This window comes from Nothobranchius furzeri, chromosome 13 (genome assembly GCF_043380555.1).
Source record: "Nothobranchius furzeri strain GRZ-AD chromosome 13, NfurGRZ-RIMD1, whole genome shotgun sequence".
NCBI lineage: Eukaryota > Metazoa > Chordata > Actinopteri > Cyprinodontiformes > Nothobranchiidae > Nothobranchius > Nothobranchius furzeri.
The window spans coordinates 60621319-60648263 of record NC_091753.1 but is presented as its reverse complement, the minus strand read 5'-3'; the positions used below and the strand labels follow the sequence as shown (position 1 = coordinate 60648263).

Here is a 26945-nt window from a genome sequence, read left to right as displayed (position 1 = left end):
ATTATCTAATGTTACTACATGTTACTGTTAATATTACTTGATTGTTACTAATAACAATACAGTTCATAGATGCTTACTGGTGTGGGAATTGCTTGCCGATCTTTCTCCCGATTGTTGCGGTCGTGATACGTCTTTGTGCCCACATCGTAAAGTTTTGCGTGGCTTTGCCAAAGTTCCACAAGTTGAGCCTCCATTGCTGAAGTCCAAACAACACGTTGTTGTCCCGTGGCCATGATGCTGCTCTTTGATTGTTTTTTTGTCTTTGTCTTGCCTGATTTGTTTGTCGTTTCTGCTTCCTTAAATCCCGCCCCGCTTTTGTGTTTGCGCATGCGCCGTGAGCGGTTCTGATACTTTTTGGGTCACAGCTGCTCGCCGCGCCGCTTCAACAGTGTGATACCCTCACGAGGGGCTAGGAAAATATCAAACACACCAGAAGTCCGTGCGAGCTCACGGCTGCTGATCGGTAGCTGGTCACGTGGTGTTAATCGCCTCTCGTAACCCCCGTACACTACACGACGCTCAGCGCTAAACTCCCCCCTATCTCGTGGATTCTCGCACGAGTGGAAAATCAGCTCAAAAAAAGTGAAAAAGTCGCACAGTGTACGCCCGGCTTTAGCTAGCTAGATGGTTAAGGTTGGGACAGGGGTGAGGGGAAGTTTGGGTGAGGTACAATGACCTCGTTTGGTGGCCAGGCTGCAGACATCCCATCGCGTCAGTTTTACGCTGCATTGGGATCTGCAGTCAGAAAAGGGGAAACCCCCTTTTCGTACATAAGTGACAAAAAAGGACACTTTTGGCGTCAGGGGTGTGACGAGGAGGGTGGCTGACCAAGTGTTTGTTTTTGACACGCTGGGAGTGATAGATGGGGGGTGGGGAGGTCTGAATCAACTGTATGAGATGGCTGAAGTCAATCACACCTTGATGTTCTTCCATATAATGCACATTTAATTCATAATATTATAAATACCGGGGGGCGCTCAAGGGATGTCTCGCCGGGAAGTAATTCCAAGTAGAACTGCCACTGATTTCATTTGAAGTACATCATATGTGTGATTCAGGGTGTGAGGCAAAACGGACCAGAACACAGCTTTTAGCTGCCATAGCCCCATTCACGGTCCCGAAAAAATTAGGCTCCCTATTTTTGACCCCATTCCCACCTCCACCACACCTCTACCCCGCTCTCTAGGTGAAAAGTAGGAAGCTAGGCAGCACTTTCTCTGGAGAATTGAGAGGAGATGCAGGAAAATACAAGACCGACTGAACAGGAAAATAGTAAAAAAACAGAGCTTGAAAAGTAGATTTACACGTTTTAACTAAGAAACAATCATTTATAGAGATGTCATATTTATCTTTGTTATGTTCCTACTGTGTTGTTATCCAGCTTCATTTTCTTTAGTTCTTCGTTAAACAGAGAGATAAGGGTTTGTTGTTACTGTTGCTGACATGTTTCGACATTCACCACCTTCGTCAGAGCAACTGTCGGATATTGATGATGTCACTTCCTTTTATCTGCAGGCAGCAGAAGATGATATTGCCCTCTGCTGCCCGTGCCAGAACCAGAAAACACTGAGCCAAAACCAGTAATAATCCTTCCATACATCAAAGGCATAACAGAAAAGATTATAACAGCAATGAAAAACCACAACATAAACACACCAACAAAACCGTAAATGACGGTTATAAAGACTAATACACCCAAAAGACGAGATATCAGCACAAACATGTGGAGTCATGTATGAACTACCATGCACCACTGTACAAGGGAAGACCACATATGGACTGGCAGAACACACGGATCGTAAACACAGAGCAGGGACGAAGGAGTTGACACGCTCGACTACTCGCAGGACTCGAGGATCAGCGGAGAAGGCACGAGCAGCAGAGGGCGATGCCGTCCTCCTGATTTCTATGATAAAACTGAACTAAACATCTGGGTTTTTATTCATGTGGTGCCTGTCAGGTCCAAGTCTGCCTAAAAACGAGCTGATTGTGGCTGTGAACTGGACCGGGGTTTACTTTGTAGATGAGCAGGAGCAGGTCCTCCTAGAACTCTCCTTCCCAGAAATCACTGCAATTTCCAGCAGCAGGTTGGTTTTATTTTCCATATTATGAATATAGATCATTGTTTTGTCACCATTTTCACCTAAAGCTGTTCTGAAACCAACCTATTTATTTGTTGTCTTGCTCAGAGGAGGGAAACTGCAGAGTCAGAGTTTCACTCTGGCCACCATCAAGGGAGAAGAGTACACCTTCACCTCCAACAACGCAGAAGACATCCGGGACTTGGTGGTGACACTGCTGGAAGGCCTCAGGCAGAGGTCAAAGTTTGTTGTTGCCCTACAGGACTACTCTAACTCTGGTAAGCTGCCAAGATGCTCTCCAATCTTCCAATGTGACATTCATGTCACCTGAACCTCAGCTTAAGCAGTTTGCTCATGAGGAGTGGGCCAAAATACTTGCTGAGAGGTGCAGAAGTCTCATTGACAGTTATAGGAAACATTTGATTGCGGTTAGGGTTAGGTTAGATTGTGCAACAAAACATGAAGTAAGGGGAACCGTAATTTAATCCAGGTCTGTTCCATGAGTGTGTTTTTAATAATTCCATTGAAGCATAGCTGAAATGCAATATCTGACTTTCATTGGTTAAATTTCATAGAATTTTTGTTAACTATTCCTTTTGTCAGTTTCTACTTATTTCTGTGGTCATTGTGGGGTTTTCTTTCATTGACCAATGGGTAACAACCATTTAGTTCACGTCTGCAGCTGGACCTCAAACCCCTTTTAAAAATGGTTGTATTTGAATATTCTGAATCAGATTTAATAGGTTTCTTTTACACTTAAAGCTGGTCTGAATAAACAGGTTTAAATAAAACAGAGTAAGGACTGATGTCCTCTTTAGGGACGCGGCGTCTCAGGAGTGATGTCAGCAGTATTATAAAAACACTTGTGTGGCTTTTTGTCCATCAGCTGGTGACGAGTCAACGTTTCTGAGCTTCCTGAAGGGAGACCTGATCTTGCTGAATCAGGAAATCGGAGAGCAGGTCCTCACCTCTGGTTGGGCACATGGGATCAATGAACGGACCAATCAGAGAGGAGATTTCCCAGCTGACTGTGTTTATGTCCTGCCCTCCATGACCCGACCGCAGCCAGAAGTGGTGGTGAGGAGAAAACAGGAAGTGAATCCCAGACCTGCACTTATTTTCTGTGCAGCGGTTTTTAAAGAACGTAAATTTTCTCGTATTTGTTCCAAATTCTGAATTAAAGTTTTTTCTAAAGATTTATTAAGCAGCAAAACATCAATTATTTAATTATAACATTATAAACAAAGGGAGTAAATACACAAACAAAAAATAAACACTACTTGGTATTTGTGCGTGTATGTGCGTGCGTGCGTGTGTGTGTGTGTATACATGTGTGTGTGTGCGTGCGTGCGTGCGTGTGTGTGTATACATGTGTGTGTGTGCGTGCGTGCGTGTGTGTGTGTGTATACGTGTGTGTGTGTGTGCGTGCGTGCGTGCGTGTGTGTGTATACGTGTGTGTGTGTGCGTGCGTGCGTGCGTGCGTGCGTGTGTGTGTGTGTGTGTGTGTGTGTGTGTGTGTGTGCGTGTGTGTGTGTGTGTGTGTGTGTGTACATGTGTGTGTGGGCTAGGGTTAGATGACTCTGGTCCTGGACTGGAGCTTTATAAATGAACTGGATTGAATCGTGTTCTATAAGAGGGTAATCTTAATCCAATAAACCAGGTGCTGGTCACCATGACACCAGACCAGCGGCAGGAGTCGGTCCGTGTTTCCCAGGTCATCCTGCCGGAAAAAGAGGAAAGGCAGACTCCCTACACTCTGGAGGAGTTCTCCTACGACTACTTCAGGTAAACATGTGCTGTGACTCTGCTCGCAGGCTTGTTCTGCCTAGAATCACCTGTTATGCCTCCCTTCAGACCTCCTCCCAAACACACTCTGAGCAGAGTCATGGTCACAAAGAATCGTGGGAAAGACAAGCTGTGGAGCTGCTCCAGAGAGCCGCTCAAACAGCCGCTCTTGAAGAAAGTGGTCAACCATGAGGAGCTTTCTCAGGAGGCCTGCATGGCCTTCATCGATATCCGTTACTCCAGACTAACACATGCAAGCCAACACACACACACACACACACACAGACTGTTTCCTTGACAACGATGCCACCCATCATGAAGTACATGGGCGACTACCCGTCCAGAAGGACACGCGCCGTCAACGACCTCACAGACCAGATCTTTGAAGGAGCTCTGAAGGATGAACCACTGAAGGATGAGATTGTCTGTCAGATCATCAAGCAGCTGACTGACAACCATGTCAAGTGTGTTAACACACACACACACACACACACACACACACACACAAGGCAGCATCAGTCTATTATTGCTCAGATAAAACTGACAGTTGCACATCTCTGTGGTGGATCTGCTGCAGGTACAGTGAGGAGAAAGGCTGGGAGCTGCTGTGGTTGTGTACTGGGCTGTTCCCTCCCAGTAACGTGCTGCTGCCTCATGTCCAGCGTTTCCTCCAGTCCAAGAAACACCACCCACTCTCTGGAGACTGCATGCAGAGGCTCCACAAAGCTCTACGGTAAACCTTTGTCACTCATTCATTCATCTGAGTTCATAAGGACATTAAAACACTTGAAATTCAGGAATGAAACTATAAGTCAGGGGTCACCGACCTGGTGCCCCCTAGCCCTACATGTGCCCTTGGGGCTGTTCTAAAATACAATTGACACTCACTCATATGCACAACTTCTAGTTGACTAAGGACCTGGCGTACGCACGTGATGGACATGGAGAGCACCTGCAGCGCTGCTGCTGAGACGGATAACATTAGGACTCCTGCAGCGTTATCACTTGTACCGGCTTCTCTTGTTTGTTTTGCAAAAGCACTTCCTGTCATTTCTCCACCTCATCCACAGGTACCTCAAGTTCTGCTTGTGAAATAGCGCTTCCTTGATCTACGGTCGCCATCGTTAATGGCGGAGCGCTGCAACAGCCGGCTTATGTATATGCATGAGGTCCACAAGGCACTTTGCATTGACCATATATGGCAGTAAGTGGGCGTGGTGAGGGCGGGATGTGACTAAAAAGCAGCTGAGAAACATTCTCGTTAGTCTCTGATTTATGAAGCGGAGATTGCGTGCAGCTGTGCATCCTCCATGTTTGATAGATCACACACCTGCTTGGCGTAAGAACATCTGTTTGCTGAGCTTGAGTACGGTTTAGTAAGGATTCTACGCCATGTTTGATAAATGAGACCCCAGATCGTTAAGCTAATCAGAAAAAGGTTTCCTGTATAAGGAACCCAGCAGGTCGCATCGAGTCACTGACTAGTGTCAGAGTCTTTACAGCAACCCTCATACTAAGCAAGCATGTGGCGACAGTGGAGAGGAAAACTCCCTTTTAACAGGAAGAAACCTCCAGAGGATCCTGGCTCAGTATAAGCAGCCATCCTCCACGACTCACAACCTTCTCCTTCAGCCTTTTGATCCATGCTGGTATTAATATTATTAGTGTACATACATGATGTGTAGGAAACCATCCTAACTCTGTTTACTGAGAGGGATGATGTCATATTGCTTTATAATCGTGTCGTTGGCTGCTGTCATATCTACAGCAGTTCCTTTCCCATTTAGACCAAAATAATCTTAATCTGCTAGTCTGATGGGTTTCTGGTTCCAGCTGCTTCGGCTGAATCTAAATGACTCAAATGATTAAGTCATTTTGACACGGGGAGGGCCTCAAATCCCCCTTGAAATGAAACAATCGTAGGCCTCCAGACGTCTGAAAGCCTTTCATTTTCACGACTGAAGGGTCCAGGGATTCTGTGAAGTAGGGATAAAAATCTCCCGAGCAGATCTGTAAGAAGAAAAAACACCGGCGAGTCGGACCGATGTTTTCCGTCGTCCCAGAGCTCAGACGGGCCGTTAGTAACTTTCATTTAGTCTTCAATAAGCTTTGCTGTAAACCTCCTACTTTGGAGGTAAAGTGTTTATATGTCAGGGATTTTGGACGTAAACGTTCCTAAAAGTGTACGTCACAGATTGATAACAGATAATTGCCACCCAGCACAGAGATGAAGATGTCCGCATAACTCTCCTTGTTAGGGTTCCCCTGACAGAGGAACACGAGTCCAACACACGCTGCAGCCAGCTGTTCATGCCAGACAACATGCAGCAGAAAGCAGCGCCCCCTGGTGTCTAGATGTATGTTTGTTTTTGTTCTGTTGGCAGCAACGGCTCCAGGAAGTATCCCCCTCATGTGGTGGAGGTGGAGGCCATCCAGCATAAAACAACACAAATCTTTCACAAGGTTTACTTCCCTGACGACACCGACGAGGTGAGAAGCGCCGGATGTTTTAACCTCTGATGAACGGAGACACGCCAGCTTACTTTGTGGCGTTGAACTCGCAGGCGTTCGAGGTGGAGTCCAGCACCAGAGCCAGGGATTTCTGCCAGAACATCTCAGCCAGACTGCTGCTGAAATCTCCTGAAGGCTTCAGCCTCTTTGTGAAGATCTCGGACAAGGTCAGAGGTCATAGGTCCGATTAATCGGAACCATAGCAACATCAGTGTTCCCCTGGTCACAATGAAAGATTGCGTCTGTAGTTTGGGTCTGGCGGAGCCGTGCTGTTTCTCTGCAGGTCATCAGCGTACCAGAGGCAGATTTCTTCTTCGACTTTGTCAGACACCTAACAGACTGGATCAAGAAATCCCGACCAGCCAAAGAAGGTTCCGACCTTGGGTTATTCCGACCTGTGACCTTTCATCCTTTCTCAGTTGGAGAGTAAAGCCCAGCGTTTACCTGTCATGACCTCTGTTTGCCTGCAGGAATTGTTCCCTTTTTGACGTATCAGGTGTTCTTCATGAAGAAGTTGTGGACCAGCACAGTTCCAGGAAAGGATTCCTTCGCCGACTCCATTTTCCACTACTATCAGGTCAGCGTTGGGAATTTTCACCCCTAAACTTGATCAGTTCTTTCGTAATGGCTGTAAAAACTCTTGGTCGTGGTTCATTTCTGTCAGGAACTACCCAAATATTTGCGCGGCTACCACAAATGTTCACGAGAAGAAGTGTTTCAGCTTGCAGCTCTCATCTATCGTGTCAAGTTTGAAGACGACAAGTCTCACTTTCCTACCATTCCCAAGATGCTGCGAGAGCTGATTCCCCAGGACCTCATCCGCCAGATGTCATCAGACGAATGGAAGAGGGTAAATATTCCACGAGCCAATCAGGTGGCTCCTCGTGATGCTGAGTAAGAAGCCTGATGTGTCTGCTCAGTCTGTAGTCGCCTACTTCAACAAGCAGGCGGGGAAATCCAGAGAAGAGGCCAAGCTTCTGTTCCTGAAGATCATCTACAAATGGCCCACCTTTGGCTCCGCCTTCTTTGAGGTTAAGGTAAGCGCACCTGAGGAGCGTGATCTGAACTGAAGGTTTTATTGTTTTTGACTTTAAATCGAAACCGTTGAAAACAGCCGAGCTGCTTAGGAGACTTTTATCTTTTGCGGTATAAATATTCCAGGCTGGTCCGTACGGATCGTTTCATGTCTGCGGCGGTTTCGTACACCTGTAGATGTGCAGTAACCGTTTCATTATTTAGCAAACCACAGACCCAAACTACCCCGAGATCCTGCTGATCGCCATCAACAAACATGGCGTCAGCCTCATCGACCCAAAGACCAAGGTTGGTTGTTGTGCAGGGACGGGGGGGTCTGAGCGGGCCTGCGTGTTTTTGAAACTCAACGGTCTTCTTCTTCATGCAGGACATCTTGACCACCCACCCCTTCACCAAGATCTCCAACTGGAGCAGCGGGAACACCTACTTCCACGTCACCATCGGAAACCTGGTCAGAGGAAGCAAACTGCTGTGTGAGACGTCGCTGGTGGGTGCTGAAGAGCTGATAAATCAGGTGATACAACTACACACACCTGATGTGTGTGTGTGTGTGTGTGTGTGTGTACAGGGCTACAAGATGGACGACCTTTTGACCTCCTACATCAGTCAGATGCTGACCAACATGAACAAGCAGCGGTCTGGGCGGGGTCAGGGCAAGTGAAATTCTTATTGGCAGGAGGCCTTTGAGCTCATCCGCCTGCTGCGTCCTATTGGTCAGTATTGCAGTTGGGGGCGGACTTTCGCCCACCAGCTGTGGTGGATGAGTCGCAGTCCTTCTGCTAGTTCATTGGAGTCAGATGTCACAGAGAGCAGCGACCCCGGAGAAGGCCCCAGTAACCCCACCCACCAAAAATATGATGAAGATGAAGATGAGCTCTCCAGTGAGGATGACTACCTTTGAAATGCTAACCATGGTTCAACCAATCAGCTGTAGGAAGCTCATCACTGCGGTTATTGGTTCATTTGAAGACATTCCATAAAACACTGGCATCAATATAAAGTGAGATATAACACACACACACACACACACACACACACACACACACACACACACACACACACAGAAAGAAGAACTCTCTCCTGCTGCATCAGCGACAGCTGCTGTTACAGAGGTTGGGATTTAAACGGGATCATACGCAGGAACGGAAGTGATCAATGCTCTTGTGTCTGAATGTCCGGTTAACGGAGTCGATTGTTTGTCAGCTCTTTATTTTTCATGTTTGGTTGCGCTAAGATGAGCTCCAGGTTTCATGTACACTAGATGTCGGCGTAGTTTGGTTGTGCAGGGATGTGTGAGGTAGTACTCGATGGGGGAACACTACTGTTTAGTAACTACTACAGGGAGAAGAGCCCACAGACACAAGGAAAGGCTGGGTCTCACGGACGGGGCTATAAAACTATTTTCTAATCCTCTCTGCCTTACACCTCCAATCACACATGCCGAGTTTTGACTATCTATATACTTTGAGATTTGTTAGCTTGTAAAAATTTATAAATTAAATGACTACAACTACAAGCGTGAGGTCGATAGGCAGGTTGCTGCATCTGCAGTGATGCGGGCGTTGTACCGGCCTGTCGTGGTGAAGAGAGAGCTGAGTCAGAAGGTGAAGCTCTCGATTTACCGGTGGATCTACGTTCCTACCCTCACCTATGGTCACAAGCTTTGGGTAGAGACCGAAAGAACGAGATCACGGATACAAGCAGCTGTAAGGAGTTTTCTCTGCAGGGTGGCTGGGCTCTCCCTTAGAGATAGGGTGAGAAGCTCGGTCATCCGGGAGGGGCTCGGAGTAGACCTGCTGCTCCTCCACATGGAGAGGAGCCAGTTGAGGTGGCTCGGGCATCTGGTCAGGATGCCTCCTGGACGCCTCCCTGGTGAGGTTTTCCGGGCACGTCCAACCGGGAGGAGACCTAAAGGTAGACCCAGGACACGGTGGAGGGACTATGTCTCTCACCTGGACAGGGAACACCTTGGGATTCCCCCGGAGGAGCTGGCCCAAGTGGCTGGGGAGAGGGAAGTCTGGGCCTCTTGACTTAGGCTGCTGCCCCCGCGACTCCAGATAAGCGAAAGAAAATGGATGGATGACTACAAATCAGACGTGGCATATATGATGTCACAGCAGAATCTCCTCTCCCCAGCGTAGCTGCTACTTACCACGTGACCAGATTCATAGTGGTCCACGTTTAAAGCTCCTGTTGTCCCTGAAGAAGGATGTGAAGCTCGCTAAACTCATCTCCTCCTCTCCGTGTCTGGCTTGATGAGGTCAGTATGGTGAAACATTTGCATCCTGGATACATTTCCACACAAAACCCTCAAATAACTTTAGCTGCCATCTGAAATAAGCACTTTCTTAGTAATGAAATGGGCCTTTAAGGTTCAGACATCGTATGTGAAATGGTACACCTAACAAATGGGATCAGAAAATAGCTTTTATAGCCCCATGGCCAGTGGTCTGGAAGACGATGGGCGGAGCTTCGACTCTCTGTAGGCCAGAAGTCACTAAAACACTGGTGCTCTATCTGGTGTCGTGTCTTCCACTAGGGTTGACCTCTAACCCTTTAATAAAGGTCATCTGCATGTAACACTGGAGTCTGGTGTCTGCACACTTGGACCTTTAGTGAAGCCTGTCTTTATTTAAATGTGAAAACTTTATTGCTTTGTTAAAAGTTTCATCATTGTCATTTAAAACTGTTTAAATCTCCAGTTTGTTTTTTTGAGAAATGACAAGACAAACGTGGACCACACGAGTCAACACCCGCTAACCTTAACAGCTTCTGTAAAACACATGCGCAGGAAAAGACGCAGCACTGCATCAACACCAGACTCGTTCAACAGAACAAATAAAGCGGGGCAGTCGTAACGCGTAGCCTGGATGAGATCTGCTACCATACTCTCAACAGGAACACAGACTCAGAGCTAAGCACAAACGTTAATGATGTTACACAATGTTAGCTAGTCTGCATTAGCTAACAACGTTCTTTAACTAGCTCAGCATGTGAGGACAGAAACCTCCACGAACATTCCCCACATCCAGCAACACTTTGGGTTTTAGATGTAAAGTACAATGAATGTTCTTGCTAGTTGGGAAGCACGTTGTCTCTGTGTCGAACATGTGCTGTATCAATAAAGCTGCCTTCCCCAAAGTTACAGTTTTCCTGAATTTCCTGTTTCTTAAAAAGCTGATTTGTGTTTGTTTAGCAAAAACAAACAGCTAATTGCTAAAACTCTAAATAATCTCTACAGTACAAACAGATCTAATAAGTATCATCACTTCCTGTTCTCTGGAGATTCACCAGTACCTGAACCTGCATCACCTACGTGTTTCCTAACTCATCCTTGTTCGTGTGAGGAGCTGCAGGTGCCCACATAACTTTTTGTTCCTACCAGCAGATTAAATCTGGAGGTTTTCCTTCTTTTTTCTTCCAAAAAAAACCCCAACATAGAAGGAAAGCAACAAAACAATTTCATCTTTGTAGGCGTGGTGAGATGTTTCACCCTCTCCACACTGGCGCTGCACGTTGGGTACCGACTGAGGGGCGGGGCAGAGGGAATAAGGGGAGATGGACTGCTGCTTGTGTCTTTGTTCTTCTGTCAGCTGCTGTGTGGCACAAGTGCAGCTAAATCAGTCTGATTTTTCCTTTTGAATGATCCCAGTGTAAGCTGAGCTGGAGAGTACCTGCTAGGTGTTTCTGAAGAGCTCAGTCATGCAGGCTGCTAACCCACAAAACAAGAGAACAAGAAAAACCCTTCAAATCTCCCTGTTCCTTTGAATGTTTACATTCATTCAAACCACATTTCTTTTATCTAGTTTTCTGTACCTGTATCAGCTGATGATGATCTAACACTGAATACTGAACATACTTTCTATCTGGAGGCTACGTTCCCATCACTCCTCTGTGATAGTGGGCAGGTAAGGGGCTAAGGGTGAACTGGGAGAGCTGTGTTGGTCGAACCGAACGTTGATGCTGGATATGGACCACACGTCGCTCAGACAGACAGACAGACAGACAGACAGACAGACAGACAGACAGACAGACAGATAGACAGATAGACAGATAGACAGATAGATAGATAGATAGATAGATAGATAGATAGATAGATAGATAGATAGATAGATAGAGTTTCAGTGCTGTGATACTCTCTAAAACCAGACTGAAATTCCTCAAACAGAGCATTAGTGTTTAAATGCTGACATACTTGGATGGCCACTATTTTCTCCAGGACTTTGGATAAAAATGGAAGGTTAGATATTGGTCTATAATTCATTGGGTCATCTGGATCCAGAGAAGGCTTCTTAAGTGAAGGTTTAATTACAACAACCTTAAAATCCTGTGGTACATACCCATTTACTAAGGATAGATTGGTTATATCTAGAATGGGGGCAGTAACCAAAGGAAATGCTTCTTTAAATAATTTGGTTGGGATTGGATCCAAAATGCAAGTTGAAGGTTTAGATGAAACTAATATTTTTGATAACTCTGAAAGCTCAACTGGATCAAAACGGTTCAAGCACAGATGAGGTTCTACAGTCACCTCTGATGCTGCCTCACTTACTGAGGAAGAAGAAATCGCATTAGGGAGGATGCTAAAGATTTTGTTTCTAATAGAATTAATTTTACTTGTAAAAAATCCCATGAAGTCATTGCTGCTGAGGGCTAAGGGAATAGATGGCTCAGAGCTATGATTCTGTGTAAGTTTAGCAACTGTACTGAAAAGAAATTTAGGATTATGCTTATTCTCCTCAATTAGCGATGAAAAATAAGCAGTTCTGGCTTGTGGAAGCTTATTTTTATAAAGCACAAGACTATTTTTCCAGGATAGGTAGGCCTCCTCATGGTGCGTAGAGCGCCATGTTCTCTCCAATTTTCTAGAGTTTTGTTTTAAAGTTCATAAATGAGAATTAAACCATTGAATCAACATAATTTTGCACCTAAATTTAATATAGAACCTATATTGGTTTATTAACTATAGACCAATGCCTTTACAATTATATTTCAATTAACATAAATATTAAAATATCAAAATGTCAACACAACTACAGATCAATGCATTTTCACTTATATTTCAGTTAAGAGAAATTATTACAATATAATGTTGTTTCTGACAGGATTCATCGGTTTTGAAACATTCAACATCTAGTTTGCATCAAAATTTCAATGTCAACCATTCTGATGATTCAGATGGAAAATCAATATTGTTTCAATATAAGCCTGCTATCTGGGTATGGCTTAAAATCCTATCACAGTGTGACTTGCAGCAGAACAAACACTTGTAAAAGGTGTAGAAGGCCATTTAAAGATCATTTAATGATCCAAAAACACAAAACCTTTCAAGTAGTTTTCATGTTGTTTTCTGATTCATTCTCCAAACAATGCAACACAAACATCTTCATAAAATACAAGCTAAATGTGATTAAAGCACAAAATAATAAATTGTTTAAGCTGAAATGAAAATTGTAAAAACAGAAATAATATTTCTTCCTACTTTTCTGAACCATTTAATCACTTTTCATGTTTTTCATTTTAACATAGAAGTTAAGTGTTGCTTCAGTGAGGATAGCTAAAAGTAAAATGATGTATTTTGGTTGTCAATATTAAATAAGGTTGGAAGTTTATTCTCTTTCTCTGATGAGTGACGCTCTGATCAGCGGGTCTGAGGTTATTAGACATCAGACAGACGTGCAACCTCGTGGCTCGTCTCTTAATTGCTTGCTGAGTGTGCCAAGAAAAATGCCCCCTTAGCAACAACGGACGGAACTATAGAAAAGGTTCCCATCTAATTGCACAGTTAACACAAATACACATTTAAACATATAAATCTGATGAACAGAACATGAATTACTATTGAAATATTATTTCTCAATCTTTCAACTACTAATTGTTTCAACATTAAATCCAATAAAATGAACTTAAATGCGAGAGTTGCCTTTGACGGCAGCTACTCCCACCAATCACTTGTGATTTTACCCATGAACGTATGACAAGTCTTTTCTCACTGTATCTGCACATTCTTCTTCCGGCAGCGAATTAAGTACTTGCTTACTGTTTGAAACGACCCAAACCCAACAAATAGAATTTTTACATCCACATGTAAAATAAACACACGTCAGGAAATAAAGTGTGATACAAATCATAACCATGCCTCAACACATCCATTGTAAATAATACTCATAGCTTCTAAAACCCTGGATGAACTACTCAGACTCCAGTGTCTATCTAAACATTGTTTTGTTGGAATACTAACAGGGAACGCCCTCATCCCAACTAAAAACCCACATGCTACGCCTGCTGTTCTGTCTGCACCACATGGTCTGAACACTGACTTCCTGGTTCTCTTAAAGAGACAACACACACATAAACGAAAGTTGTGGCAGAGCCAGAACAGAGTCAGTTTAAAGAATGATTCAGAAAGCAGAGGAGAGACAGGACGTTAGGAAATAAGCTCATTTAAAAAGTAAAATCTCATTACTGAACACCCAGAATTACATCCAACAGTCCAGTCCTCGAGGGCCGGTGTCCTGCATATTTTTGTTTCCCCATTCTAACACAGTTGACTCACCTGAGCAGCAGCCTGTTAATCTCCAGGGGCCTCATTCATCAAGCTTGCTTACGCACAAAACAGGGTCGGAAAACTGCGTGAGCAACTTTCCACACAAACTTTGGGATTTATGAAAGAAAACTTAGCGGAAAAATGTGCGCAACTTTAAGTTGACTAAGGACCTGACTTACACCATAGACTGTAAATACTGGACAATTCGATTCCATAGGCTCCGATAACACGTTTGTTGTCTATAATGGGAGGTGGCCACCACCGCCATTTTGACCGTGTCACAGGTTCCGTCCAGCCCAGACAATTCCATAAAAGGGAAGAGAGGAGGAGCTGAGCGTGGGGCTGTAAGGCTGGGATCGAGTGACACCCAGGCGAACTAGCTACGAGCTAACCTGAAGCTAACCCTGGCTAACCCAAAGCTAACTCGGAGGTGGGAGCCGAGCTAATGGATGTAGCCACCTAGCTTCAACCCTACCGGAGCTAACTGTGGAACACCCATCGACCTGAACCTCACACGAAGTTTAGGTGGAGGTTTTCGGCGCCTGTTCGTGAAAAGTACCTGGATTAAAAAAGTATTGAATCGGTAAGTTTATAATTTATTTCCGTAATGAAAACATTTTGCTTTGAGCAAGTTTTCAGTACCATATCTTCCGGGCTATCGCTCCTGATTCGCACCAGCCATTAAATGTATAATGAAGAAGAGAAAATATATTTAAGTCGTATTTTGGGGGGACATTTTATTATCTTTCTTTCAAAATCTGAGACCAAGCGTTTCACATTGCAACACAATTAAGCACCGGTAACCATAACAGAATGAACAACAGCCAGCAGAGGAGAGGATGGCGGTGTTTCCAACCCTCCCGGCCGGCGAGGAGAGCTCATTCCTGGGCTGGAGCCGGCCCTCAGCACCCCGCCACAGGCTCTAACAGATGCTGGCGGTGTTTCATATATTTCCAAAACGTAATACTTGTTTGTATCTTGTACAGCCAACTAGTCTTTATTCTGGACTCAGTACAATTCACCAAAAGTAAAGAGACATTATACAGATGAAGTAAGCACCAGATAACTTACTGGAAGTAACGGAATTATCATGAGAACCAGAACAGCCTGATAACAGTCATGTGAAAATAACAGTTAAAAAGTATGTATGTGTAATAGAAATAAAAATATATTAGAATTAGTGTAACTCACTGTGATCCAAACAATAAATCTGCCATAGCTGATTGAAATGAGGTCTGGGAGTTTTTAAGTTTCATTCTTTTATTACATTTTTTTCTTAGATCTGTTAAAAGGTCACCATGGCAACCTGTGTGTCTCCAACATCAGCTACACAACGCAGCAAGTGTAAGTTCCATATACCCGTCTTGACCACTTCATGTATGGTTTTGTACTTTAAACAATTATGACAAACCTGTTATTTTTTCTCCATAGCCATTTGGATTATTGGAGACAGCTACGTGAGGCGGGGTGCCCAGAGAGCTGCAGAGACCCTCTGCCTCCCTGACGTCTGTGTCTCCTGGTTCGGTTGGGGCGGTCTGAGGTGGAAAGACCTTCTCCCCTTTTTTCACTCCCGGCATGGAAGAGCAGCTCCGGATGTCATCATTCACTGCGGCGGCAATGACATGGGGGTGGTCAGCAGTGTGAAGCTGGTCAACATGAAGGAGGACCTGCACCGGCTTCACCTTCTCCACCCTCATATGACCATCATCATGTCGTCCATCACCCAAAGGCGTAGATGGAGGGCAGGTGTAAAACCTGCCAAAATTGAGAAGGCCCGGAGGTTCGTCAGCAGTGTAATGGCTACTTTTATTTCTAGTTTAAATGGTGCTGTTGTGCATCCTCACATCAGACATGACAGTCCAGGGATATTTGTCAGACAGAGTTCATTTCACTAATAGGGGAAATGATATTTTTTAACTAATATTGCCGATTGTCTTAAAGGCCAGCTCCAAAAGCAGTGAAAGACTTCCAGGTGGGAGTCTCGCTGCTTTTGAATTTGGCCTTTAGGACAGATTTATTTTCAGGCAAACAGGATAAACATATCCCTGACTGCTATAGCTAATGTGTTGATGATGTAATTTATCTGTAGCCATAACACTGTTGAACTGTTCTTCCTTCAAACGACAACGTTACACTCACTCTGCAGCTCTCTGGGCCCAGGTTTGTTTGTTTTTTATTGTGCCGACACTTTGTGCCCTGTGTTATAAAACGTAGTGTTAAAAATAAATGTTTTTGCTCAATTACTGGAATTTCTTTGGTTAAGACTAGAAAGTGAGGAATAATCATTTACAAGTTATTTGTACAACAGGCCCATTTTAAATCCCAACAGTTTCTTAGACAATAGAAATGTGTTCTTTACTAACTTTACTTGGTTTAAAAATCCTGTTTGAAGGTACTTAACCCAAGACATGCAGAATACAACACTGACCAAAAACTGATGGAAAACACGATTTATTTATAAGGAGGAACTTAAGGTGCACAGATAAGTCTGTGGTTGGAACTGCAACAACAGCTCAGCGTCTGGAGGAGGGAGAACACAGGTGAGCTTAGGTTCTAGTTTCAAAATCCATTGTAGGCAGGCAGAGGTGTTCAGCAGAACTTACTGTGGTGGGTGTATGTGTTGGCTGGAGGAGGGAGAGGTAGAGAGCCGGGGAAGTGCAGGAGAGGGAGCAGAGGTGGAGAGAAGCGGGGCGTCCTGGTGGATGGGGCACTGGGTGAGATGAGAGGTAGGTTATGGAGGGTGGTGATAAGGTCCGTGTGCTGAATATCAGAATCCTGGAGTAGAGGTCAGTATCCAATGAGGTCGACAGGAATCCTGAAGAATGGTAAATCCAATATAAGAGCAAAAACACTACGAAATAACATTAATCCTAGGAACACTAGAGGTAACACGAGTGGCTGGTTACTACCAAAACTGATGCAATCTTCCGGCGTCGAATTGTGTCCTCCATCCACCTTAAATAGGAAAGCACCCCGCTGATTGCTGATCAGGAACAGCTGGGCCACTCCCTCTCCTGGCAAGAGACTCACAGATGGTTAAGAGAACAGGAGTACTCACCCCGGCTCATGACAAGGAGCCTTAATGTGTACAAGGTTCCCCTTGAGTAATATTGAATGTAGATGCTGAACCAATCTGGTATAAAGACTGCTGATAGAGGATAAACAAGTAAATAAGAGAAAAATTAATACAACTAGCAAACCAACATAAAAACAGCAACCAGCAGCTGCACCTGTGAAGAAACATTTCGAAGAGTCATCAAGAAAACGTGGGATGAACAACTATAAACATGTAAACCATGAACCACAAACATCATGAACAACAAACATTATGAACAACAAACATCAACTAGCATGTGTTCGTGCGTGTGCTGGGATGTGAAGTGTTAGACCGGATCAGGTGCACTCTGGAACGGCCACAAGCGCCAGAAAACCTTGCTACAGAGAACTCAGCAAGGCTGACACAGGTCATGGGCCACAGGAATCACACAGCATTTCCACCTGAAACAGAATCATTAAAATTAGAATCAAATACAACAGTTGTTCAGTATGACATCAAATGGATTTTTAAAGAAGGCAATTGGACTTCTTTGGTTTCATGAACACACTGGTACACCAGATCACTGTGTGTGTGTATGTGTGAGTGAATGTGCTTGCGTGCATGCATGTGTGTGTCTGTGTGTGTGTAAAAGCCATGTGTAGTGTTTATTTATAAAGCATATGTTGTTGGATTTTATCCAGAATCGAGACTTTGAAAATATATAGTTTAATTACAGTTTGATTTATTTGACATCTGTATAATGTTTATTATTTTGTTTTTCCCCCTAAATGCCTAACGTTTGAGTTTAACATGAAGATTAGTCATTCATCCCAATATATAAAGTTACACATTTTAAATTTTAATAGGGGAAGACTGCAGGAGGGAGCGGTAAAATCATAGACTGTACATACTTGCTACCCGCCGGCTGTGATCACAAGCGACAACATATTAGTTCCCGCTGCTTCTTCGGTAAAAAGCGCCAACAAAAACAAATAAACTTGGGATCTTGTCGGCGTGGCGGTGGGATTTAAGGGAAACGCTGTATGCCCTATAGACTTCTCACCGAGCTGCAGTATTTCTCCGGTCAGATCTGTCTCTGAGAGCTCCACGAGCGGTCAGCCCGCGCAGAAACTAGCCGCCGCACCGGTCAGGCTGCCTGGCCTGACCGCTGGGGATTACCGGATGGAAGAATGGACACAGGTGTCACTCCAAGCCTGCTGGAGATTTTAAGGGTTCAGATGAAAACACCCTACCACTCAGGCTGCTTACACATCGATATTAAGTTGTCGCTGTTGCGCTCACGCCCTAATACAGTATTAGATGCGGTTAAAGTCAGACATGAAAAACTCCACGAGCGGTCAGACCGCACAGCAGCTAGGCGCAGCAAGTAGGCGCCGGATCGGTCAGGCTGCCCGGCCTGACCGCTGGGGATTACCGGGTGGAAGAATGGACACAGAAGTCTCCCTCTTAGCGCTCCGTCATATTTCAACCCATTTTGATCTTTTACCATATTACCCATCTAAATATGCCCTATTAATTATTTTACCGTATTTTACATCTAAATTTCATGGTTAAACAGTACATGCTACATGTTAAACTGATAGTTAGCTAGCTACTTCGGTAAACTCAGCTAGTTTAAAGGCGGCAGTGACATAAAATACGAATATAGATTTTAACTTACCGAAAAAAATGAGGTGGAGACTCCTTGGACGCTCTATTAGTGCAATTAATACCACAGCAAGTCATTTTGTCCAACAATTGCACCAATAATATCCAAAACAGAATTCACAAGCACAGAGACTCAAAATCCCGACACAGTTTCCAGGAGAGACCGAGGCTCTACTGAGGCCTTTCCCCGGAGCTAGCTCTGTGGTCACGTGGGTCTGATGCTCATTAATTATACATAATTTTAGGCTTTTAATACACTTAAACAGAAGAGTGAGAAAAAAATTCACCCCCCTCAGAGTTGTCATGAGTATAAACTAGATAATTTAGACAAAAAATATGTTCTGGTACCAGGCTGTAAACATGTTTATTTCTGCTGTGAAATTGGTATTTTTAACATGGGAGTCAAGGAGGATTTGCTCGCTTCTGGCACCAGCCCCTAGTGGATGAGGGTGGAACTGCAATTTTTCTTACTTCCGGGTTGGGACCATTTTTAGAGCCGCATTGTGGGGGCTTGACTTACACACATGCTGGACATGGAGAGCACCTGCAGAGCTGCTGCTGAGAAGGATGGGTTAGGGTCCCCAGGGGTCTCTTTTATCTAACATGGCGTAGAATCCTTCCGAAAAACGTACTTAAGCTCAGCAAAACAAAAGTATTTACGCCAAGCAGGTGTGTGATCTATCAAACATGGAGTACACACAGCTGCACGCAATCTCCGCTTCATAAATCACACTCTACCTAGAAAGGTACTCAGGTGTTTTTGATCACATCCCACCCTCAACACGCCCACTTACTGCCATAAATGGTCAATGCAAAGTGCCTTGTGGATCTCATGCCGGCTCGTTGCAGCGCTCCATTAACGATGGCGACCACAGATCAAGGAAGCGCTGTTTCATCAAAGCAGAAGTTGAGGTACCTGTGGGTGAGGTGGAGAAATGAAAGGAAGTGCTTTTGCAAAACAAATAAGAGAAAATCCACGGAGTGGCTCAGCGTTGCTGAAGCCGTCAATGCTGACTTCTTCAGAGAGATCTGTGACGGGTATAAAAAAAATGGGCCGATCCGAAGGTGGAGGCAAAAAAAAAAACAAGATGTTTTGCCAACGCCAGACTGTTTATGCCACTGGCGAGGCCCTGGCACCACTGATCCCCCACCGCTCACCGTTAGGATCTAAGCAGTACTTGGACCGGCAAGTGTGCGTGGCATCGTGCCGGAGAAGGGGGCCATGCAGAGGAGACTGGTAACGTTTAAGCCTTTTATGAATGCAGATCAAATGTGTCCGTCATTAAAATATAAATGGAATGGAACGCTTACAGAATGGAGGCTGAGCGGCTGGTGTCCTGGTGCAGCCACAACAACCTGGTGCTAAACACCCAGAAGACAGCGGAGGATGTTGTGGACTTTAGGAAACACACACACCCCATCGCCCCCTTAAACCTGTCTGACACTCCCATCACGATGGTGCTCATGTCGCTTCCTGGGCACCACCATCACCCAGGACCTCAAATGGGAGCCCACCATCACCACCATCAGAAAAAAGGCCCAGCAGAGGATGTACTTCCTGAGGCAGTTGAAGAAATTCAACCTATCACCACAGTCGATGAGGCGTTTCTACACCGCTATCATCGAGTCCATCCTCACCTCCTCCATCACCGTGTGGTACGCTGGAGCTACCACCAGGGACAAGAAGAGGCTGCAGCGTGTCGTGCGCTCTGCAGAGAAGGTCATTGGCTGCAAACTCCCCTCCATTCAAGATCTGTACACCTCTAGGACATTGAGGCGTGCAGGTCGGATAATAGCTGACTCGTCTCACCCTGGACACGGTCTCTTCGACTCGCTCCCATCTGGCAGAAGGCTCAGATCCATTCGGACCAGAACCTCTCGTCACAAAAACAGTTTCTTCTCCTCTGCAGTTGGACTTTTGAATGAACATCCTAGGGCAGCCCACTCAAGTTGATTGGTCCCAGTCACGTGACCCGATGCTGTGCTTGAACCATTCAACAAACACTCAGATTAGTACCTACACGGAGTAGATAGCTGCTTCTCTAATTCCTGCCACTTTTTACATTAATAATTTTATCATGAGTGTTTTATTAGTTCTTACATTTGCTTATCTCTTAATTTTTTTCTATCTTACCTTCTGCACCAAAATACTGCAGCAATTTCCTAATGTTGTGACTTGGCACCCCCCCCCCCCCCCCCCCCCCCCGTATCAGCAGCAGCACTGCAAGTGCTCTCCATGTCCATAATGTGCGTAAGCCAGGTCTTCAGTCAACTTCTTTTAAATCCCAAAGTTCGCGTGGAAAGTTGCTTACAGTATTCCGACCCCGTTTTGTGCCCAAGCAAGCTTTATAAATGAGACCCCTGCTGGTGTGGTGAAACAGGGAAGACACTAAAACGTGGAACAGCGGCCCTCGAGGACACCTGTGGGTTAGGGTTTCCACGAATTATCCGAGTTCTTCAGGAAACGAACACAAGACAGGACCAGAGTTCTGTTCTTTTTACCATTTTATTTATTTGTTCAAAGTGATTCATAAAACAAATGAAGGATGGCTCTAATGCACTAAAGAGACTTCAGTCAACCATCCAGAGAAAACCTAACAGAACATCCAAAGCTGGACCTGTTCTGATGTTTGTGCTAGATCCAAACTTCTTCATCTGGACAGATTTTAACAGTGAGAAGCAAAAAATCACAAGAAACTAAACAGATATTTAGTGTTGAAGCAGCCGTCTGGAACTCTTTCCATTTTAGAAACTAAAACAAAAATTCAACTCTAGGAAGTTATCCGAGTTAGGTTTCATTAATGTGTGTTTAAAATGTCTGCTGTATCAAAAACATTTTAGTATCAGAGCAGCAGCATTTTACCCACTCACAGCTGCCGCTTATTTCACTGAAATGTTTCCAGAAAACCGATAAAAGCTGTCGAACAGCCCTTTAAATTCAGCAAAGCTCCCAGGAGGCTCAAACCGCTCCAGCCAAACGCCGCCGGAGCCTTCCCAGGCAAACGTAGACGTTCTGCAGCAATAATGAAAACGTCTGGATGAATCCGTTCCATCTCCCGTTTGTTTAAATTAGTTTTAAGGATCCAGTCAAACAGCAGCAGCCTTCGCTCCTAAAGGCTTATACCATCTAGTTAGCCCAGAACTGTTGGAGCGCCTCATTATTACGGCCAAGAGTTTTACACCTTTAAAGCCGTTTAAGGCCAGACGTACCAAAGCTGCTTTATCAGGGCCGGCTCAACACAACCCAGGTGCGGCATGAGGAGGTCACATCTGGGTAACTTCTTACGAGAGCAGTCTTTCAGGAGCACAAAGTCAGGGTCGCTGTGCAATGACAAACTGTTCTTAAAAACAAAAACATTCAAATAACTAAAAACAAAAATGGCCTTCTGGCTTTATGAGCGAGCGTTGTGTGTTCTCATCAAACTCCGGCTGTAAACTAAAGCGGAGACAGACGATGGTTCAGCGTACCTGTTATCTCTTTCATGCACCGCATCTACACTTTTATCACCACTTTCTTTTAGCGGTTCTCATGCATGTCCCTCCCTCACAACCCAGAACCACAGATGGAGCCGGTTTGGTTCAACTCAATCATTTAAAGGGATACTTTGCAGTTTGCTGTGCTCTTAACTCCCCCTAGTGTCTGTTAGTAAAACCAACAGTGAACTTATCTTCTGTGTTCGTCTTTCTAACAGCTGAAGCATCAAGCCCAACATGAGCCGGTTTCCATTTTCCTGCTTATTTCGTGTAAACCATGTTTGTCGTGGCTCCTTGTCTAAACAGTACGTCTGCAGAGGTCTCTGGTTAGAATACGTGCCTTGCAAGTCGTACTCGAGGGTGCTCTTATTTCAGGATCTAGATGGTTGCCAGATCAGATCAGAGCTGAGCTGAACACAATAGGATCCTGGTAGTTGGGCATCTCTCCTCTGATTGGCGAACAGCAACACGACTATCACACACATCAGAAAACCCGAATGTTAACCTAAAAAGACTCGCGTTGGAAGAGACGAGACCGCCGTCAGACACCTAGAACAGCACAGCACGTCTGCTGCAGCATTGACGCTGTTGTCCTTCAGCCATTCAGCATTTCCTGTTCCAGCTCCGTCTGCTTCGCTCCCGCCAGCCTAGGCTTACTGCTTGTGTTGCTATAAGCTAACCGGGAGTGTTGCTATAAGCTAACCGGGAGTGTTGCTATAAGCTAACCGGGAGTGTTGCTATAAGCTAACCGGGAGTGTTGCTATAAGCTAACCGGGAGTGTTGCTATAAGCTAACCGGGAGTGTTGCTATAAGCTAACCGGGACTGTTGCTATAAGCTAACCGGGACTGTTGCTATAAGCTAACCGGGAGAATGTAGACATGAAAAGGGGCGTGTCGCCACCTAGTGTACCAGAGTGGCATGAACTTTACTTGAGAAGCGGGCTTTCTAATGCACTCGTGAACTAGCATAGAGAATTATTACAATAAGACAGTCCGCATGTAACCGTGGTAACTGACTTTGCTTTACCTCCACCAATAACACGAGCCTGGAGGAGTTCTGCTGTGTGGTGGAGTTGCTAACGCTAACAGTTAGCTTCTGCTAGCTGGGACATTCTCTGATGTTTCCTGGACGCTAAACCAACAGCCTTCCCCGTCATGAGCCCAGACGGGTGAGTGCATGAATGTTGGTGACAGGGTGACGTAGATCTGTCAGGATTTTCTATCCTAGACTTTCGCTGTCTGTTTTCTATCAGAAGCTAATGCAGGAGATAGGTGTAGGAGACTATTCTCATGTTCAGCCTGCATGAAACACTCAGAGTGACCCATTAGCATCAGACATAATCATTAAAACAGGTTTTTCAGGGTCCCACACCTGTAAGAGTTGAACGCTAAATGGTGCGTAATCCCTGCTGTAATCTGGCTTATTTAAGGTCAGAGTGAGCCTACAAGAAGAAGACTGTAGAAGCGGCGCTACAAACGGATAATCCACACGGAAAACGAACGAGATGCTCGACAAGCCGGCGAGTCTGTGGCTCTGGGCTTGGACAACCACACCTTTCCCGCTGACAGAAAAAAACTACAATCAACATTTTGCTGAGAAACACAAAAAAGGTGATTGAACACCTGCAGCTGGAGGCGGAGCTCCTCTGGTCCAAATAAAAACAAACAAGTGACTCGTGTGTTTTCACTGTACGGACGGTGCTGTTGGCCCTCATCAGCGGTCCTTCCAGTCCCAGTCTGGCGGCGTGTCAAAGACTTGGAAAGAAACCCCGCCCCCTTTTTTGAATCTGTGAGGCAGATGAATGTGGCTCTAGAGCTCGAGGTCAAAGGTAAGGTGGGGGCAGCTGACATCACCTCCACATGAGTCAGAGCTAGCTAAACTAAGCTAACGGTTGCTCTTAGCAGCTTCTTTGGCTGCCAGGATGAGAGGAGTGAGGCTGGAGAGCGGCTTCGCCATCTTCAGGAACTGATGCTGCAGCGGGTAACGGAAGGGTGAGAGAACAAGGAAGAGCGTCAAAAAGGGAAAGATTTTAGCAAACTGGCTACAAAAACCTTTTCTTTGTAACACCGATGACTAAACAGCGTTTGGTTCGCCTAACATCTAAATAACTAAATAATAAAGGGTTCCTGCAGGGATCTCAAAATGACATTTAACACCTTTTCATGACTCATCAGCTATCCACCTGATCCCTGGGTGGGCTCATGGAGAGACCATCTGGTGGGTAGTGCATACCCACTGGTGTGCATGGCCAGGTTTCGTTGCTAGTAGCAGTTTATATGAACATTTGAAGAGGATTCAAAAATATTTAACCTGAAAAATGTTCTGCATGGCTCAGGAAGATGCTGCGTGGTGGGGGGGGGGCAAGAGAACACGTCGGGACGGTTTTCACGGTCTACCTGGAGACGAGGAACCCAGAAGGGTCCTTACTACGTTAGTGTTTGTTCATGTAACCCTACCCCGACCCTTTAACAGGGGTAGGGTTACAGGTGCACTCACTGCACTTGGTCCAGTTTTCTGGAGTCGCTCTCGTCTTTTATGATGCAACATTTTTATGGATAGAATTTTTTATACTGATGATGATGAACGGCGCTTTCCACTGGACGGGCATCTGTACTTCCATGGTGTCTGGTATACAGTGGCAAAGGTGTCTGATCTAATTTTCCACTTCATCACTGGCAGAAGCGTCTCACCCGGACAGCAGGCCGCAGCAGCGCGAGCTGACGTCATGTGGTACAGAAACGAAAGCAAGCAGCTGGCGTAGAAGAACGGGATTGTTTTAGGTCATCAGTTTCCATGAGTCTGTTCTTATACCTGCAGAGGGTGACAGCTAAACCGGGCCCGGGTGTCCTTAACCAGCATGGCTTCCTGCTGCAACAGCAGGTTTTAAACACGGTCCAACGCCTGGATCCTTCACAGCAAACGTTTGTCCTTACAGCTCCACCTCACAGCCAATATCTGAACGAGTAACTCGGACTACAAATACACCAGTGGGCTTGGTTCTATGTAAAAAGCATGATAAGATGTTAGCACCTTATCTAGACTGGTTCTAGCCGTACCTGCAGCAGCTCCTTAGCTGATCCTCTCTTCTCCACGTCCATCTCCAGACATCGGTTCAGGAAATCTCGGAATAACGATGAAAGTTTCTCCGGGTTCTGCAGTTCTGGTGTTCCATTGGTAGCAATCAGATACAGCGCCTTCATCCCAAAACAGCAAAAGAAAAATCAAGATTGGAGCCACTGGCCCTTCACTTTGCTGCCATCTAGTGGTGGCTTTAGGAACAAGCCCCTCCCAACACACACACACACACACACACACACCCTGAGCGGGTTCTCGTTCAGATAGGGTGGTTCTCCTTCTACCATCTCGATGGCCATGATGCCCAGGGACCAGATGTCCACTTTGGGCCCATAAGCTTTGCGGGTCACAACCTCTGGAGCCATCCAGTAGGGGGTCCCGACCATGGTGCTGCGTTTACTCTGCTCTGGAGTGATCTGAGCGCAGAAGCCAAAGTCAGCTGCAGAAGAAACGGGACATGGTCAGTGCTCCAGCAGCTAGCATGGAGGTGGTGGAGATGTTTGCTGTGGAGAACTGACTAAGCTTGACTGAACCGTCCATGCCCAGCAGGATGTTGTCACTCTTGATGTCTCGATGGATCACCTGGTTTGAATGCAGGAACTCTAATGCCTGCAGACACTGCACAGGAAGAAGACCTTCAAGAATCCATTTGTGACGCACACCTGCAGTCGGACGGTCCTCACCTCTCTGCAGACCGCAGCGATCTGAGCTTCATCCATGCAGGTTTCTGTCACCACATCGGTCAGAGAGCCTCCAGCCAGGTACTCCATCACCACCCACAGCTCATCAGCCACCAGGTAGCTGCAGCCACACACACACACACACACACACACACACACACACACACACACACACCATTCATCAGGGCCATTGGCATGTCGTTTCCATGGAGATGACAGCTTCAGTACCAGACTTGCATCTGCTAAACGATGTCTCCAGGACAGACTGGTAACCTTGGTAACCAGTCACACACACTGAACTGGACCAGCGGTTTACGGTTCTGACTCCAGACGAACGAGACACCAGAGTGGTGAGGACTGAAGCAGTGGTCTTCACTCACCTGTCCAGGTAGTTGACGATGTTCGGGTTCTTGTTTTCCCTCATCACCAGGATCTCATTGATGATCAGCTCTTTCTTAGGCTGCTGCTGCAAGTTCATCTGCTTAATGGCAACCTGAGAGAGGACAGAGCTCCGTGTTATACAACATTTTATTGTTGTTATGAGAAGCAGCTCCTCTAAATCCGAGACACGGGAAAGGGTAGAAGGCCTTCTCCGGGTCAGGGAGGAGGTCCTGCCCCACGTGGAGGAGTTTAAGTATCTCAGGGTCTCGTTCACGAGGTCGATCGGTGGGTAGAATGAGCCAGCGGGTCTTCTCCGCGTGTCACAGGCCCGCCCACGTGCTAGCAGATTTTCACATTCCTGAGAAGTGTGTGAACAAAGCCCACCAGGGCAGGAGCCGGACCGACACCATCCTACCCGGGAACGCCTCGGGATTCCCCCGGAGGAGCTGGCCCAGGTGGCTGCGGAGAGGGAAGTCTGGGCTTTCCTGCTCAGGCTGCTGCCCCCGTGACCCGACCCAGACAAGTGGAAGAGAGTGATGGATGGACACCAACCTCCTGTCCTGTAGCGATGTCGACGGCGGTGTAGACGGTACCAGAAGCTCTGAAAACACATCACTTCTGTAAATAGTTTCAACTCATCGCAGTAACCAATCAAATAAATGTACTCTTA

General features: G+C 45.7%; 2 protein-coding genes across 5 annotated transcripts in view; one reads left to right on the top strand and one right to left on the bottom strand.

Moving 5' to 3' along the window:
• The window catches only part of myo7aa (myosin VIIAa), a 184608-nt gene extending 174057 nt beyond the window's left edge, over nucleotides 1-10551 (top strand). The window contains exons 34-49 of the mRNA XM_070543727.1: nucleotides 1961-2087; nucleotides 2190-2359; nucleotides 2968-3158; nucleotides 3742-3866; nucleotides 3936-4093; nucleotides 4177-4330; nucleotides 4444-4599; nucleotides 6251-6356; nucleotides 6431-6544; nucleotides 6661-6748; nucleotides 6848-6954; nucleotides 7042-7227; nucleotides 7298-7414; nucleotides 7617-7700; nucleotides 7780-7899; nucleotides 7981-10551. Of these exons, the coding sequence (XP_070399828.1) occupies nucleotides 1961-2087; nucleotides 2190-2359; nucleotides 2968-3158; nucleotides 3742-3866; nucleotides 3936-4093; nucleotides 4177-4330; nucleotides 4444-4599; nucleotides 6251-6356; nucleotides 6431-6544; nucleotides 6661-6748; nucleotides 6848-6954; nucleotides 7042-7227; nucleotides 7298-7414; nucleotides 7617-7700; nucleotides 7780-7899; nucleotides 7981-8073 (2096 nt within the window). The 3' untranslated portion in view covers nucleotides 8074-10551. The remainder of the gene's footprint in view (nucleotides 1-1960; nucleotides 2088-2189; nucleotides 2360-2967; nucleotides 3159-3741; nucleotides 3867-3935; nucleotides 4094-4176; nucleotides 4331-4443; nucleotides 4600-6250; nucleotides 6357-6430; nucleotides 6545-6660; nucleotides 6749-6847; nucleotides 6955-7041; nucleotides 7228-7297; nucleotides 7415-7616; nucleotides 7701-7779; nucleotides 7900-7980) is intronic.
• A 135-nt stretch (nucleotides 10552-10686) lies between these two features.
• The window catches only part of pak1 (p21 protein (Cdc42/Rac)-activated kinase 1), a 50462-nt gene continuing 34203 nt past the window's right edge, over nucleotides 10687-26945 (bottom strand). Inside the window, exons 9-17 of one of the 4 annotated variants that reach the window (XR_011516108.1) lie at nucleotides 26828-26876; nucleotides 26275-26387; nucleotides 25898-26015; nucleotides 25733-25832; nucleotides 25457-25653; nucleotides 25196-25333; nucleotides 16869-19580; nucleotides 16563-16774; nucleotides 10687-16479 (exon numbers count right to left, since the gene is read on the bottom strand). Coding sequence is in view for 2 of the 4 variants with exons in the window: in XM_015950668.3 (XP_015806154.1) it covers nucleotides 24024-24110; nucleotides 25196-25333; nucleotides 25457-25653; nucleotides 25733-25832; nucleotides 25898-26015; nucleotides 26275-26387; nucleotides 26828-26876 (802 nt within the window). In the remaining 2 variants the exon portion in view is untranslated. Of the gene's footprint in view, nucleotides 19581-21151; nucleotides 24111-25195; nucleotides 25334-25456; nucleotides 25654-25732; nucleotides 25833-25897; nucleotides 26016-26274; nucleotides 26388-26827; nucleotides 26877-26945 lie in introns of those variants that run through there. The other 3 variants (XR_011516107.1, XM_070543724.1, XM_015950668.3) reach the window with 3 other exon arrangements.